At 38.6% G+C, this 18,114-nt stretch overlaps 1 protein-coding gene across 1 annotated transcript; it reads right to left on the bottom strand.

The window, feature by feature from the left end:
• Positions 1 to 1,848: 1,848 nt before the first annotated feature.
• Positions 1,849 to 12,624, bottom strand: LOC117523463 (cytochrome c). Its single transcript, XM_034185008.1, has 3 exons — positions 12,483 to 12,624; positions 6,165 to 6,339; positions 1,849 to 2,310 (listed from the first exon to the last, which is right to left on the bottom strand). The coding sequence occupies exons 2-3, from the start codon at positions 6,331 to 6,333 to the stop codon at positions 2,165 to 2,167; spliced, it is 315 nt and encodes a 104-aa protein (XP_034040899.1). The 5' UTR covers positions 6,334 to 6,339; positions 12,483 to 12,624; the 3' UTR covers positions 1,849 to 2,164.
• Positions 12,625 to 18,114: the final 5,490 nt, after the last annotated feature.

Below are 18,114 nucleotides of genomic sequence, written 5' to 3'. Positions count from 1 at the left end.
GCTTGTGTGCACTAAAATGACTTGCAGAAAACAGTGATTTCTACTCCGTGTTTCCTGTAGCACATCATTTTAGCACGCAAGTGCACCAGTTATGTGCACATGAGTTTATAGATTTGTGCCTAGATCGTGTTTTAATGATTAATCCATTAGGATACAACTTTTTTCTAATTTCTCCTTGACAGAGTATCTTGAAAGTCTTTTCCACGTCTGTGTAGCTCCACAGTTTATCCTGTTTTTCATATATCTGGTGGTTAATCAAAGGAGAGACCAGAAAACATCCTGCTGAAGAGTAGTGTGTAGTTTGTTTTGTTTTTAAAGGAGTACTCTGAAAATAAATACAATGTGGCCTGTTTCCCATGGAACCATTTCAGCATGAAATCAGGATGAAGGGAGAATTCCCCTTGAGGATTAATGCTGGGACATCGGAAAACCTTTGAAAGCGCAGGGATGTAGGGTTATGCTTTTTTTTTTTAAACCTCCTGCTTGTGCCAGTGCCACGCATATACTGTGTGTGTGTGTGGTGGTGGGGGCAGTGTGCCTTGATAGAGTGGCGATATGAGTGTTAAAAAAAAAAAAGTCATGTGACTCGTTGCCATCTTGGGTTCAAAATAGCATTCACTGAATCTGTTTAGACGTAAATCCAGCTATTTTAGTTATTCACTGAAAATGCCGGGTTGTTGTGCGTTTGGATGCAGACACAGCAAGGGTTTCCAGATGTACAGATCGCCTTCAGATCTAAACAGAAGAAAAAAAAAAAAAAAAATTAGGAAAATAAAGTTAGCCGTGTGGGATGGAAGCCGACTTCATTGTCAAAGCTGGTAAATCAATTTCTTACAAATGACATTTTTACACTTTTTTGCCCGATAAAATGTGATTAATTAATCAGTTAATCTCATTTCAATTGCCCCTTTCATACAAAAAAAAAAAAAAAAAAGCAGTGTGAAGTTGTATCAAGATAAAAGTGACTTAAGAATGTCAAGACATTGCCAACATTAAATTCACAACTTTAAAATTAAAATGAAGCAAATTATTAAATATAGCGCAATGCTAAAATACCCTCAACCATATGAGCATAAAAATAGAAAACAATGTGACTTTGACCTCTTAAAACAGATCAAGATTAACAATCTTTGAACTTGTCCAAGTGTTCCCTGTGAATTTGAAGACCCTGGCAGTAACAGGACTTGTGCTGAGCATAGACACGCAGGGACACCTACCTCACAGAATTTACAGTCCCAAAAAGAAATTTATCATCTTGAGATTAAGTAAGATTAGTTTTTTTTTTGCCTCTGACATTTCATCAGGCCATAAAGGTTAGTAAGTACTAAAATAATCTGTCACCTCAAAATGTAGCAGTTTTAACCTTTGTGGCCATTATGGCTGAAAAAAACAAACATGATGAAGTGATGACAGGCCAGGCTTTTATTTCTCAACATTTTCTTTTAATTCTTTGTTTAACCATTGTCCCGTACACGGGGCTGACACACACCCAGAGAGCAGCCAATCAAAACCCGTCACAGTATTCGCGTACCTTCGTACAGTAAAAGAAACTCCGTCAGGCCTGTGAAACCAGGTGAGTGATTAAAAATGTTGGTTTGTTGCAGAAGCATTCAGTCCTGGGTCGATCCTTTACGTCGTTAGGCATGCTGACTGGACGCCAGCACGGCGGCAGTTTGAAGGCAGACGTGTCAGGTTTTGTATGTTTAAGGAAGTTTATCTGAGTAAGAGTGGGACTTTTGGGTTAACTGGACAATCAAGTGTTGGTTTTTGATGTCTGTCGCCCCCTAGTGTTCAGACTCAAGTTAACACCCACTGTCAGGTTCACTGCGTGTAGATGAGTGAAAGCACCATTTTAAAACCGCCACATATCCACATTAGTACTCAAGTTTTTTTTTTTTAACTTCAGTTTAAAGCCTTTTTTAAATAAATAATAGATTTCCTCCCCCCTCTGTCACAGCTCAGGTAAAACACTAAACTACAGTTTTATGTGTGGCCATTTGTTGAAATACTCGCTCACTGACTGAAATGGACTTTTATAACCCTAAACAAGTCAATTTATTATCCAAATGACTAAACAAAACCTGTACATGGAGCAAGCGTGAACAGGAAACAAAAAAACATGATGAAATGGTTTAAATGTTTTTTTTTCCCCCCTCTGTCTGCTTCAGGATGTGGCTGATTTGAGGTACGCGATGAGGTCCTGGCGCTCGCCCTTCTTCTTGATACCAGCAAAGACCATTTTTGTTCCAGGAATGTACTTCTTAGGATTCTCCAAGTACACCAATAAGGTGTCCTCACACCAAGTGATACCTGCAAAGATGAAGTAACAAAACAAAACTAATGGTCAACAAAGTAAAATTCCATTTCCAAAGCCTCGGAATACCCCACCACCAAAATTTTGTTTTTCAAGCTGGATAACAAGATGTTAGAAGCAACCAGTGAGTCCTATCAAGGCGCTGAGGCCCGTTGGTGTCCGTGCTGAGCCCTGGATTTCCCAGCATGAAGCATATGGGACTTCAGTAGATCACAGGTTGCTGCCCCAGGCAAGGTGGTGTGATCGTGATTCCAGCCAAGGTCTACATATTACATGCTCTGCTTCATATCTTAGCGCCAATATCACAACACAGTCTGCACCACATTTTTAAGGAACCCAAAAATAAGAGGACAGTTTGTTTGTCAACATTTCATCTGTCATAAGATTATCATGTTCTTCATTTGTTAATGTCGAGATTAACCGATGAAAAGCCTGGAGCTGGTTTCAGGTTTTGCATATCTGTTGTCATTCAGGTAAATCAGTCATGATCAGATAGGTGTCAAACTGATTCCAGAAAGGGCTGACAAGGTGCAGGTTTTCTTTGTAGCCACCAACTCCACCAGGTGATTTCACTGATGAACTCTTCCCATCTGCTCAAAGTGATGTTCATCAGTGAAATCACCTGCTGGAGTTGGTGGTTACAAAGAAAACCTGCACCGTCTCGGCCCTTTCTGGAATCAGTTTGACACCTATGAATAGATTATAGTAAACACATCTGTCTGGAAAAGGCCGCCCTCAAAAACGTAGGAGGCATGCATGAAAGATGGGTGAGGGAAGCCACCAAGAGAAGTGAGTGAGTTCTGCTTCTCTGGCTGTGACTGGAGACACTGTGCACAAACAACACGCTCCATGAGTCAGCGCTTGTAGTGTTTTAGTGTGACAGCTGGTGTTGCATGAAGGTTTTGACGGCACCCAAAAGAAGCTGCATTCACAGGTGGATCGGAAAACTCATTTTCAAGCACAACAGCGCTTTAGAGGTACTGATCAGAGTGAGGTCATAAGCAGCTCTGCTGCACGCCACCACGTTATTTTCTCATTTGAAGCGGCAGCATCATGTTGGCCACCATACCATAGATCAGTGGTTTTCAAACTGTGAGGCAAAAAAAAAAAAAAAAAAAAAAAACTATAAATCCTGTTAACCAACAAAAGAAGGAGGAAAAAAGAAAAGAAAACACTGTTAGCCAACATGGCAGGAGCAAAATGAATAAAGTTTTAGACCCAGTCTCATTGCCCGCACTACACAAGAGGTGAGACTAGATATCTATAAAAGTTTAATTTTTATTTTAAAATGTGTTATGTCAAAGATGTTTAAAAACACACGTTTAAATGTTAAAAAAAAGGGGTTAAAATGCGACAAAGGGGTAAAAATAGAATAGAAAGTTTTTTAAAAACACGTTTAAAATGTTTACAAAGGCTGTAAAATGTGTAAATGCATAGACAGTTCCTTAAAAACAAGTATTTTTACAATGTGTTTAACGTGTAAAAGAATAAAAAGAGACACAGGAAGATGTTGAAATTGTATGTATGTGTGTCATGGGGGGGGGGGGGGGGGGGGGGGGGGTGCAGCTCACTCTCCCACACTTTGAAAACCCTGCCATAGATCACTGTCCCGTACTGCATCCTGGCTTTTATCATAGAGCCTTGTCTGTTAGATCTTGTGTGCAACAAATCCAGTCTAGATTCCTTTCACATTATACTTTAAATGGTGAGATTATTAAGAATACTCTACTGGATAAATTGATGTCACTGGGAAATAAGCCATTGGATTGTTTTTATAATTTTAGGAAATTTATTGAATTTCAGTGTAATGGCACCACTGATTCTTTAAAATCTTATTTCACGAAAATTTTGTTAAACCATGGTCTGCTGACTTTACTCTGTCATTTTAATCCTTTTCTCTTTTTTTTTTTATTGTGTTTTTATTAGTTTATTTTTATTTTGTAATTGCGTGGATGTTTATTTTTCCCCAATTTTGGGGTTTTTTATATACATATATATATACATATATATATATACATATATATATATACATATACACACACTTCAACAGGACACAAAGTTTCAAGCTGCAGTGCGTAGGATTTACTGACATCTTGTGGTGAGGTTGCAGATTGCATTATGCAGCTACCAGTCAGGACTTTGCTTTCCTTCACATTTTCACCACTTTGGTGATGCAGATTCATGTTTTTTTTCCTTCTCTTCCGATAAGCAACATGTATGATCCTCATTTTCACTCAAATGAGGGTCCTCAAACCTGTAGGCCTGCACTACCAACCAGTAGACTGTGTACAGGGGAGCAACCACTGATTCTTGTCCCCCCCACCACCCTCCAGTCAGTTTTCCTGTAAAGGCACCTTGACACTTGCACGCATTTAACACCCCACACAATTCGTCACGCCAATGTGACCCGCTTTGTCGCTCTGGATGCTGCACTTTGTGCCGCTGGATGCTGCGTTATACAAAATAAGTATTTCATAGTGGACTACCGTAATCATCTGCTCTCAGAGTTGGGCTGAAGAAACCACCTAATTGCTCCAGAATCACAGGAATTTTCTACAGCTGCAGGTTGTCTCATGCACTTCAACACTGGAGAACGCTTTTGGAATCGTCTCAAAGGTAATTATGTATAATATTTATATTGTAATGGCTTGGTAAAACAGTTGCATTTTTATTCCTTCGTATGAGTATCTGTAAAATCATGTTTATTATAGAGTTAACATCTCGTCACAATTGTTCAGATGAGCTGCACTGTGATGACTCACAGTGACAGTGCTTTTGCATTGGAACCCCCCACCTATCTTTGTTAATAAATTGATTAAATTCACTTGTATGAAGCACCCTGAGGCAGTTTTGTTGTGATTTGGTGCTATATAAACTAAGCAACGGAACTGAAGCAAGCCACCCTAAATTCATGTTTTATTAACATCCGCCCTAATGTAATTTTCTTTTTTACTGAAGTTGGATAAATGTCCACCCTAAACTAAATACATTTTTAAAATCAAACTTGATTAAACACCCATCCTAAATTTAATTGTTGTTTGTTTTCTTAATGTTGATTAGCTGCTGTAACTTTTCATTATCTGGTACAGATTATAGTATGCTTTAGAATTTTTTTATTTTTTTATTTTTTTAAACACCCACCCTAAATTATTATTATTTTCATTAAACACTCACTATAAATTAAGATTTTCTTTTTTCTAGAGTTGGATAAACATCCACCCTAAATTAAATTGATATCTGGTCATTAAAGTTGTTTAGCTGCTGTAACATATCATCTGACAGATTATAGTATGCTTTATTTGTTAAATTTTTTTTAATTAAATGCCCACCCTACAGTAAAAACCAACAACAACAAAAAAGTTTTCACAAGGTTTTTCTCATCACTTCCGCATCTTGCCAGTGACAGTCACCAGTTCTGCAAATGTACCGGGTGACCTACAACAACCTTTATTTTGCATGGGGATTTTCTTATTTTTTGCACATGCACACAGTTAGCATTTCCTCAAAATCAGTAGTTGTCCCATGATGACAATGGCATCAATGTGTGAGTTTGGAGTACAAGAGCTGTGCACAAGGTGGAACAGACCTGACACCATGTGGCACTAAATGGGCGAGTTACTTGTGATGAAATCAGACATTTTATTGAAACATATGGGGGGGGGGGGAAGCTGCTCTGTGACAAACGCACGCTCAGTGTGCGGATATGATATGTCACTTTTGGGCTACTGCATCAACATGGCGGCGCAACATATGAAGGGATCATCGTTAGCTCAACACGCCGACTCGTTAGTGCACCTTACTTATAGACTAATGAACCGATGGTTATAAATACAGCTAACAGTTAACTGACCTTTACTCTTGTTGGCTTCTGTGTAGGAGAACCCCTCTGCCTGGCCGGTCTTGCGTCCAAACAGGCCCCAGAGGTTGGGACCCACTTTGTGCTTGCCTCCTTGCTCCACCGTGTGGCACTGAGCACACTTCAGGACGAAAATCTTCTTTCCCTTCTCAGCGTCTCCCATAATCAGCTGCAGGGAACAAATGGAAACATCACTGGGGGGGGTTTAAGTCAAATTATTTATTCAGAAACTACAAAAATTAAATTCGGTCAATTTTTGGAATCTTCCACACTGCTTAAAGACACATTAAGAAGGTCATATGGTAAAGAAAACTTAATCTTGTATCTTATTTTTAAAGTAGCTTTAATTGGAATAAAGTTTGACTGACACGCATATTACTTGAAAATTTACAATAAGTGTTAACAAGAAAAAATTGATTTTTAAAGATGTTAGCAAAAGGTATTTCAACTAGAGCTGCAATGATTAATTGATTATTAAATCGCCAACTATTCTGACTTTTTATTGGATGTCCAAATTCTCTAATTTCAGCTTCTTAAACATGAACATTTTCTGTTTTCTTTCCCGTGCTCTGGAGGATGTCACCTTGGGCTTTGAGAAACGACAATGAATATTTCCACCATTTTATGGTGTAAACAACTCGTGGATTAATATAGAAAATATTAATTGTATTTGCAGTCCTATGAAAGGATTTTATTTTCTGTCTTTTTATGTCTCAGGATGAGGCAAAGTTATGAGCAAGGTTTTTTTTTTTCCATGACTTTTTTTGGCACTTATATGCTTCACATGTTAAGATTTTTATTATTTACAAATTTGTAAAAAATAAATAAAACAAAAATAGATTAAATTAATTACAAAAATAACCATTAATTGCTGCCCTAATTTAAATATCCAACTGTAGCAGATATCACACTTTATTTTTGCCAGTTTTTTTTTTTTTAATTGCTAAAATGTAAGAACCCTTTAATTTTCTGTATTTTTTCCTTCTTTTACATAATAACCAAACACAACAAAAACAGTCAGACCTCACGTGAAGGTTGTTTAAGGTGAAAACTGTCCTTGGAGCGCTGAGTGCCATTCTGCCATTTTGTTTAAACACACACACTTCAAGAACGACTCGTACTTTCTAATATTGGCAGCCTCGTGTGAGGCCTGAGATCGGGTTTCTCCACCGGATAAGCTAACAGGACGTGTACAGACCTGCTCACAATTACTGCCACACCTGATTTTAAACTACATAATTCAGAATATCTTCAGAACTATTTTAAGAAGAACAAATCCTGCATATTAGAATATTTAATAAAATATTTTGCTTGTGTGAAGCGTCTTGAGGCGACTTTGTGATTTGGTGCTATATAAATTAAAATAAATTGAAATTGAATACTCGAATCGTATTGTGAAATGAAAAATACAAACAATTATTGTTGGACACAATTATTGGCACTATTAGATGGATTTAGATGGATTTACTTAAAAGCAAAGGAACTGTCCATGTCAACATTCCCTAACCAATGAATAACGATTAGAGGTCTAGAAATCCTCTTATCGGGATGTTTCACAGACACTTCTTATGAAGAAACTCTTCAAGAGACATCTGCAGATTGTGGAAAACGCACCACTAAACGGCCCAGTCACAATCTGACGATTAGTCTAGTGTTTGCCAACGAGAGTGAAACGTTGATTAAACGGTGACCAGCTCCGAGGTCTGCCAGACTTCGTATGAGCAAAGTCTACATTTGTCGGACATCTCAGATGTTCATAGTGGTCCCGGAAAAGTGGTCAATGTTCATGCTAAAATGCCAGCAAAAGTTGAGCTCCACTACCACTGTATCACCTCTGCTAGTAGGCCATTACTGCTCTGTTCGCCTCCGCCAGCCAACATGGATGAACCACATCCTCTGGATCAATTGGGCATGAATGAATATTGTAGTTTCTGGAGTATAAGGTGCACCTATTTGTGTATTATCGGCTCATTAATTTGAGATTTTTGTGCATTGTTGTCATGTACGTCTTGTTCTTGGCATAATTATTTTAATATTAGAGCTTATTTTGTTTAGTACTTTCATTCCTGTGAAAGTCCTACATTAAAAGTTACTATAATTATTATGAAAAATAAATTTTAATAAATTTTTTTTTTTTTTTTTTTTTTAAAGAGGGACTTCTACTCTGGAAAATACAGTATGTAGAACCTGTCTTGACAATGCACCAACAGCAACTGACAATCACAGAGAAATGTCAAGTTTATATCGGCTATATCACCTGATGTCTCAAACGCTGAGTTGAAGATCGGCTCTGCCAAGCTATGCTACTGCTGCATGAGTGTGCTACCAATGCACGCACCCTCCAACGGCAAAAGTCGAACTACAGCCTACAGTAAATCAGCAGACCGTTGCCAAATGTCGAGTTCTGCCAGGACATTAACCTAAGCTGAGCTACACTGACTTGCGTTGAAGACAGGAATTTTGGACCTCTGGAGCAAGTCTTCTCCAGCGTTTCACAGAATTTTTTGAGAATGTGCTACATTAGCCACTTCACATCGTAGTGTGAATGGGCCCCGAGACATGTCAAGGGTTCCACATGGAGCAATTAGCTAAACTGCAGGATTGTCTTACAGACATAAAGACATGGATGACCTCTAATTTCCTGCTTTTAAACTCAGATAAAACTGAAGTTATTGTATTTGGCCCCACAAATCTTAGAAACATGGTGTCTAACCAGATCCTTACTCTGGATGGCATTACCCTGACCTCTAGTAATACTGTGAGAAATCTTGGAGCCATTTTTGATCAGGATATGTCATTCAAAGCGCATATTAAACAAATATGTAGGACTGCTTTTTTGCATTTACGCAATATCTCTAAAATTAGAAAGGTCTTGTCTCAGAGTGATGCTGAAAAACTAATTCATGCATTTATTTCCTCTAGGCTGGACTATTGTAATTCATTATTATCAGGTTGTAATAAAAGTTCCCTGAAAAGCCTTCAGTTAATTCAAAATGCTGCAGCTAGAGTACTAACGGGGACTAGAAGGAGAGAGCATATCTCACCCATATTGGCCTCTCTTCATTGGCTTCCTGTTAATTCTAGAATAGAATTTAAAGTTCTTCTTCTTACTTATAAGGTTTTGAATAATCAGGTCCCATCTTATCTTAGGGACCTCGTAGTACCATATCACCCCAATAGAGCGCTTCGCTCTCAGACTGCAGGCTTACTTGTAGTTCCTAGGGTTTGTAAGAGTAGAATGGGAGGCAGAGCCTTCAGCTTTCAGGCTCCTCTCCTGTGGAACCAGCTCCCAATTCGGATCAGGGAGACAGACACCCTCTCTACTTTTAAGATTAGGATTAAAACGTTCCTTTTTGCTAAAGCTTATAGTTAGGGCTGGATCAGGTGACCCTGAACCATCCCTTAGTTATGCTGCTATAGACTTAGACTGCTGGGGGGTTCCCATGATGCACTGTTTCTTTCTCTTTTTGCTCTGTATGCACCACTCTGCATTTAATCATTAGTGATTGATCTCTGCTCCCCTCCACAGCATGTCTTTTTCCTGGTTCTCTCCCTCAGCCCCAACCAGTCCCAGCAGAAGACTGCCCCTCCCTGAGCCTGGTTCTGCTGGAGGTTTCTTCTTGTTAAAAGGGAGTTTTTCCTTCCCACTGTCGCCAAGTGCTTGCTCACAGGGGGTCGTTTTGACCGTTGGGGTTTTTACGTAATTATTGTATGGCCTTGCCTTACAATATAAAGCGCCTTGGAGCAACTGTTTGTTGTGATTTGGCGCTATATAAATAAAATTGATGAAATTGATGATGAGCTCAGTCTGGAATGGAGGTTTACACCAGACAGTAGACCAAGTACGACTGCACGGGCAAAGACCAAGGAGGCCACACCTACTGAAGGAAAGGCAGAAAGACAGAAGAATGCTTAAAATAATTTTCATAGATCAGACAGTCTTTCTGGGATGCTATGGACACAAACTAATGTGGAGATGTTTGAGGATGTTGGCCATCAGTTTGTTTATAGGCAACAAAATAAGGAGAACAAGTGCAAAGCTACAATAAAACAGGTTGGCGGCTCTTGATAATTATGAATATCAATTAGGTAAGATATACAGAAGTGACCTTTGGACCTGAAACTGTCAGTATTAAAGTTTCTAAAGAAAAAAAAAACTACCGATTTTTTATTTTGGTGGTTGGGTGGGGTGTCACTCTTAGGTTTTTCCTCTATATGCAAATAACGACAAAGGCACATCCAGTTGAACTCAATCACCTACTGTCAATCTTGTATAACATAAATACTTTGACAAAGTTTACTCATTTGTAAAAATTTGCAAGGCATCGAGATTTCAAATGTTCCATGAAGAATATAGTGATGGCTTGAATTTCATTAATTCCAGCAACTGTGAGTTTCCTTGAGAACAGAGTGTATGATTCCCCAACTGTGGCTTACAAAAGTCAAGATTCAGTGATTGATGATATACTGTGATAGTAGCAGTAGTAGAATTTTCACTGTAGTAAAGATTCTACCGTGTACACATAATTAGTTACTAGGTTAGAAAACTGTTACTCAAGTGAAACTAGATCACATTTATCTAACTGTTAACATTTGATCACCTATATTTTATTTTCCAGCCATCCAAACTGTGGAAGGAGATGATCAGGTCAGACCAGTCTTACTGTACTTTGGTCCAAAACAGCTTTCATTACGACAGAGTACTAAATCCAATGGTGTTTCAGATTGGAACTCTGTACCCGTTGTCCAGATTAGTTGAATCATCTTTTAAATTCTGTGCTGCATGAACAAAATTAAATATTTGTCCATTTTAATTGCCCTTTTATATTCATTTTTGAATTTGTAAATTTGCAGGTTTTGAACTTCTATTTTCTGATGTATTTGTCCTATGACCTGTCATTTTCTGTGTTTTTATTGTTTTGCAGAACACATTAGAAATAAGGTTTATACTTCTTTGTGTACTTCTCAGAATCTTAGATGTAATTATATAATTGTGTTCTTTATATATTTTTTGTACATATCAGGCTTCCAAAATAGTCTTATTTACACATTTAAAACCAACATTATAAAGAATAGCTTATTAGTGGCAGAGGGTTCAGGACACATTTACCCAGATAATTATTGTTGTAACATAGAACATGATTCATAGTTTTAGCCACTCTTCAAAATCTTTCTTGAAAATCCCATTTTCATTAAATTTGCATTCAAAATCTTTCTTGAAAATCCCATTTTCATTAAATTTTCACTTTCCCACATCATCAGCAATTTACATGTAGGTAGTTGAAACTGTCTCTGCTCTGAGCATTCCAGCAATAAACAAGAGATTTTATTTTTAGTTCAGCAGGATTATAATATATATATATACACATATACACACTTCTGTTTTACTCTTCCTTTTTACATATACCTTAGTATACTAGCATAGTTCCACCATAGAATTGGAATATAATATATAAGATATACTTAACTGAATTTTCATATAAGAAGCTGACATTTATTTTGAAATGTTTAATTGCAATGTCAGAAAATGAATAAAAAACTACTTCATATGTGTACGCATTTTTAAGACTTTTGAAAGATACCAATTAAGGCCTCACTGGGATTAATAAATTCAATGCCTTTTAAGAAACACAAATTTCCTGATAGCTCAGTGTACAGAGCAAATACATCATTACTGGATTGTTTGTTTTTACAATTACTAATCTCAAAATAAATTGAAAAATGCTTCACATTAAAATACTAATAAAAAAAATATGGTAAGTCAATCTTATTAACTGAATCCCTCGTTTTGAGGTTGCTTTCACAACGCTAACTGCTTCTTTCTCACAGACCTGGCAACACCCAAGTGCCGTCCGGCCTAACATGGCGGGATCACCTCCCAACTTACATTCTTCTGTGGCTGCATCAAGGACACTCGACACACTCACATACATACTAAATGCTGTTTTTGTACACTCATTACAGGTGTAACACCAAAAACGACATGTTTAAGAACAGACTGGACGTTTAACGGGACAAAAACTCAAGGAGTGAACAATCTTAGATCGGTGTCAAGGATGCTTCAATGTCGCACCCGACGCTGCATTTATGATATTAACTCACGCCTTTGACACATGCGAGACAGCGCGCAGTTTGCTTAAAATGCCAATAATGCGTTTTAATTTCAATTTTTTGAAAACCCAGGCCCGAGTGATTTAAGCGCGATCTCACGCAAACGGAGCAATCACGCCAAAATGGGAGCTAAAGGTACTATTCAGCGATTTACTTCAAACGATAATCGAATTTATTTTAACATCGATCTCAAAAGCTTACCTTCTAACTAAAACACGATTCGTTAAAACCCCTCCGAAGCTCCGATCAGCCGGTGAACGGTTTCCTTCTAGCGGACGCAAAGAAGGTCACTTCTCTTTAGAACAGGCACCGGCTTTTTACGTCACCAGGCAGCCAATCACATGGTCCCCTCAGCTAGCTATCTGGCTCGGTTCCATTTCTTAAACTCTCGACTTCTTCTTCATCTTAATATGGTAATTCATGAAAAGAAACGCTCTGTTTTGTAAAACAGCACAAACCAGAAATGACAACTGAAAGTTGTCAGCATATAAAGATGTTTAATATAACATTTGTTTTATTCTTATTGGCGCTAAAGGAGGCAAGTATTTGGAAAACGAAGCAAAAGTCTGTTTTGGAACTAGCCCCCGCACCTGCCGTGTCCCTTTACAGTTTATACCTAGCTACATTAAAAACCACATCACAGACAAATTTTCTTAATGTATTTATTCATTTTCCAGTGCAGAAGTTTTAGTTTGTGCAATATATTCTGGTCACTGAAGCTAAAAAATACTGTCAGTTTTAAATACCGTAATTCTTTCGCAATATTATTTTCTTGCATAAAGCTGGAGTTATACATCGGTTATTTGTATAGACATTCTATAATGTTAAATACTTCAATCTTTAACTTTTTGTGAAATAAATATGTTATATTCTACAGATGTACAATCAGGTCCATAAATATTTGGAGGGGCCTTTTCCTTTTTCTTTCTTTCTGATTTGTTGTCTGCACACCAACACATACTCAAAATGAAACAATGAAGATGTGCATGTGGTGCAAACCTTCAGCTTTAATTCAAGGCGTTTAATAAAAATATTGCATGAACCATTTAGAAATTACAGACCTTTCTTTGCAAAACCCAGAGAGGCTGTATTGGATAAAACTGGACAAACTAAATATGAGTATTTGCTGTTAAAACAATTCATCACTTTTACAGCCAGCCACAGTATTTCCAAGTCACTTAATATGTTTTGGTTCTTCATTTATATCAACATTAAGAACTACAAACAGCATGGGTCTGCATGGTAAACTATAGAGCGCAAACCTCCTCGAACACTTTTTTCCAATTCCACAAAAAATTTACCTTAAAAAAAATTTCAAGGTCAAAGTCCTGTTAGAAGTGACTTTTCATAAGCTAAATTAGATGTGATCAAATGTCAGGAGGATGTCTTTTGTTTATGCACTTGAATCAAAGGGGTTTTTTTGTGTGTGTGTGTGTTGTTGTCTGGGTTTTGTTTTGTTTTTTTTCTTAAACTGTTTCCATTTCTGAATTCTTTTTCAGATCATTTTCACAGAACTTTGGTTATCTCTGCTATGCACAATTTGTCATTGCTTTTTGGTACTTAATTAGTTTTCGACTGGGCAAAGACGACAAAGAAGAGGAGGAGAACGTTTCCACAAACAGCGGGAGAAAAAGAAAACTAGAAGGGTGGAAATGAGAGTGGGGACTTTGAATGTTGGTAGTATGACTGGTAAAGGGAGAGAGCTGGCTGATATGATGGAGAGGAGAAAGGTAGACATATTGTGTGCGCAAGAGACCAAGTGGAAGGGAAGTAAGAGCAGGAACATCGGCGGTGGGTACAAGTTGTTGTACCATGGTGAGGACAGGAAGAGAAATGGTGTTGGGGTCATTTGAAAGGAAGAGTACGTTAAAAGTGTGTTGGAAGTTAAGCGAGTGTGACAGGGTGATGAGTGTGAAGTTGGAAATTGAAGGGGTGATGATGAATATCATCAGTGCATATGCCCCACAGGTAGGTTGTGAGATGAAGGAGAAAGAAGATTTCTGGAGTGTGTTAGATGAGGTGGTGGAGAGTGTGCCCAAGCATGAAAGAGTGGTGATAGGAGCAGACTTCAATGGGCATGTTGGTGAAGAGAACAGAGGTGATGAGGAGGTAATGGGTAGATATGGTATCAAGGATAGGAATGGGGAAGGACAGATGGTAGTTGATTTTGCAAAAAGGATGGAAATGGCTTGGTGAATACCTACTTTAGGAAAAGGGAGGAGCACAGGGTAACATTTAAGAGTGGAGGAAGGTGCACACAGGTGGACTACATTCTTTATAAGAGATGCAAGCTAAAATAAATCACAGACTGCAAGGTGGTGGCAGGAGAGAGTGTCACTAGACAGCATAGGATGGTTGTTTGTAGGATGACTTTAGAGGTAAAGAAAAAGAAGAGAGTGAGAGCTCAACAAAGGATCAGATGGTGGAAGCTGAAGGAGGAAGACTGTTGTGTGAAATTTAGCGAGCAGGTGAGAGAAGCACTAGTTGGAGGGGAAGCAATTTTGGACAACTGGAAAAGTACTGCAGATGTGGTGAGGGAGACAGCTAGGACAGTACTGGGTATGACATCTGGACAGTGGAAGGAAGACAAGGAGACTTGGTGGTGGAATGAAGAGGTCCAGGAAAGCATAAGGAGAAAGAGGTTGGTGAAAAAGTTTTGGGAATGTCAGAGAGATGAAGAAAGTAGACAGGAGTACAAGGAGATGCGGCGTAAGGCGAAAAGAGAAGTGGCAAAAGTGAAGGAAAAGGCAGATTGCGAGCTGTACAAGAAGTTGAATAGTAAGGAAGGAGAAAAGGACTTGTACCGATTGGCCAGACAAAAGGACAGAGCTGGAAAGGATGTGCAGCAGATTAGGGTGGTAAAAGATGCACATGGTAATGTGCTGACAAGTGAGGAGTGTGTGCTGAGAAGGTGGAGGGAATATTTTGAAGAGCTGATGAATAAAGAAAATCAGCGAGAGAAAAGGCTGGATGATGTGGTGAGAGTAAATCAGGAAGTACAAGAGATTAGTAAGGAAGAAGTGAGGGCTGCTATGAAGATGATGAAGAGTGGAAAGGCAGTTGGTCCAGATGACATTCCAGTGGAGGCATGGAAATGTCTAGGAGAGATGGCAGTAGAGTTTCTAACCAGATTGTTTAATAAAATCTTGGAAAGTGAGAGGATGCCTGAGGAGTGGAGACGAAGTGTGCTGGTTCCTATTTTCAAGAACAAGGATGATGTGCAGAGCTGCAGTAACTACAGAGGCATAAAGCTGATCAGCCACAGCATGAAGTTATGGGAAAGAGTAGTAGAAGCTAGGCTTAGAAAACAGGTGAAGATCTGTGAGCAGCAATATGGTTTCATACCGAGAAAGAGCACTACAGATGCAATGTTTGCTCTGAGAATACTGTTGGAGAAGTACAGAGAATTTGTGGACTTAGAAAAAGCTTATGATAGGGTGCCAAGAGAAGAGCTGTGGTTTGTATGAGGAAGTCTGGAGTGGCAGAGAAGTATGTTAGGGTAGTGCAGGACATGTACAAGAATAGTGTGACAGCAGTGAGATGCGCAGTCAGAATGACAGACTCATTCAAGGTGGAGGTGGGATTACACCAAGGATCAGCTCTGAGTCCTTTCTTGTTTGCAGTGTTGTTGGACAGGTTGACGGATGAGATCAGACAGGAGTCCCCATGGACTATGATGTTTGCAGATGATATTGTGATCTGTAGTGAGAGTAGAGAGCAAGTTGAGTCTAGTCTGGAGAGGTGGAGATATGCTTTGGAGAGAAGGGGAATGAAAGTCAGTAGAAACAAGACTGAGTACATGTGTGTGAATGAGAGGGAGCCCAGTGGAATAGTGCAGTTACAAGGAGTAGAAGTGGTGAAAGTAGATGAGTTTAAATATTTGGGGTCAAATGTTCAAAGTAATGGAGAGTGTGGTAGAGAGGTGAAGAAGAGAGTGCAGGCAGGGTGGAGTGGGTGGAGAAGGTGGCAGGAGTGATTTGTGACCGAAGAATATCAGCAAGAGTGAAGGGTAAAGTTTACAAGACAGTAGTGAGACCAGCTATGTTGTATGGTTTAGAGACAGTGGCACTAACAAAAAGACAGGAGGCAGAGCTGGAGGCGGCAGAGTTGAAGATGTTGAGATTCTCTTTGGGGGAAAAGATTAGGAATGAACATATCAGAGGGACAGCTCAGGTGGGACGGTTTGGAGACAAAGTCAGAGAGGCGAGATTGAGATGGTTTGGACATGTGCAGAGGAGGGACCCAGGGTATATAGGGAGAAGGATGCTGAGGATGGAGCCACCAGGCAGGAGGAGAAGAGGGAGACCAAAGAGGAGGTTCATGGATGTGCTGAGGGAGGACATGCAGGTGGTTGGTGTGACAGAGGAAGATACAGAGGACAGGGTGAGATGGAAACAATTGATCTGCTGTGGCGACCCCTAACGGGAACAGCCGAAAGACAAAGAAGAAGAATTAGTTTCCGACTGATAACTGGAAGACCAACAGGCATAGAAATGGAACCTTCATTCATTTTTGGTGGTGCAGGAAATCTATGGCGCTAAATCCATAACAGAAAAATGAGTGCTTGAGGCACTTTTGATTGAGATATAATGCAAAATGTACATCAAATGGGCTTTTCAATATTAAATTCAAATGTCTACAAAATCCACAATCCGGATCAGATCCAGATCAAACTTTGTCAGGTGATAGTGAGTGCCAGTCTGCACGTCACTTTCAAATATGAGTGATTGGGGCACGTTTGATTAAGATAAAATGTAAAATATACATTACATGGGGTTATCAATGTTAAATTTAAATGGCCACAAAATTTGTAATCTAGATCACATCCGAATCAAACTTTGTCAGTTGATAAAGGATACCATCCTACATAACACTCTCAAATATGAAAGACATTTGATATTTTTTGACACAGTTGTGAATTTTTCAATATTCATTCAATGTTAAAGGATAAGGATTTTTCCAGTTTTCCAAGCTTTTTCCTGACTTTGACCTTGAAAATTTAATCAGTTCTTGTCTATCAGGATATGAATCTTCAGTAAAAATGTCATAATGATATATGAAACAATGTGGGCTCCAGGCTGTTTACAAACACACAAACAAACATGGGCAAAAACAATGTTGTTGGCGTAATAAGTGAGGAAGCCACCAAGACATGCCCAAACAACTCTGAAGGAGTTAAAAGCATGTGACTGGAAAAACTATGCATTTTTATTGGACCATTAGTCACAGCTTCATGGCGGAGTGGAACAGAGAAGGAGTTTCATACAAGAAAACAGATCAAATCTGGTCTTGAATCTCCCATGTGCGTTCTGGCAAACTGCAGCTGAACTTTCAAGTCTTATTTTTAAGAAAATCATTCTATCTTCCACTCCATCATGAAGCTGTGTAACTCATACCTGTACATGTACATTATAATGCATGTTTAAAAAGTACACATTTTTTTTCTTGCTCACTTTACTAAATTCATTGTGCACAACAACGACAAAAACTGGTAAACAAAAGATTCATATTAGTCACACTACACATATACACCACACAATATGAGCATGAAAGAGCACCTGTTTTTCACTGGAGGATTTCAATCAGTAAAATATAACTAATGCCCATTTATGTGCACAGTACACAATATCACGAATTGTCAATATGAACATCTTTCCAACAGAGTCCTCACACAAATCAATCATAACCAAAGCATGCCATATTAAAATTAACTGTTACAATGTTAAACAAAACTAAAATACGATTTAAAAAAACATGGATTATTCATTGAAAAATTAATGAAGATCATTTACTGTTTTTCTGCGCTATCAATAATCAGTCCTGTAGGTGGCGA

The sequence above is a fragment of the Thalassophryne amazonica genome, chromosome 13 (assembly GCF_902500255.1).
Source record: "Thalassophryne amazonica chromosome 13, fThaAma1.1, whole genome shotgun sequence".
Classification (NCBI taxonomy): domain Eukaryota; kingdom Metazoa; phylum Chordata; class Actinopteri; order Batrachoidiformes; family Batrachoididae; genus Thalassophryne; species Thalassophryne amazonica.
This window is presented reverse-complemented; position numbering and strand designations above follow the sequence as displayed.

Coding starts and splice junctions, on each gene's coding strand:
- LOC117523463 (XM_034185008.1), bottom strand. CDS start 6,333: ATGGGAGACGCTGAGAAGGGAAAGAAGATTTTCGTCCTGAAGTGTGCT. Junction 2,311..6,164: donor AGAAGCCAACAAGAGTAAAG/GTCAGTTAACTG, acceptor TCATCTTTGCAG/GTATCACTTGGTGTGAGGAC.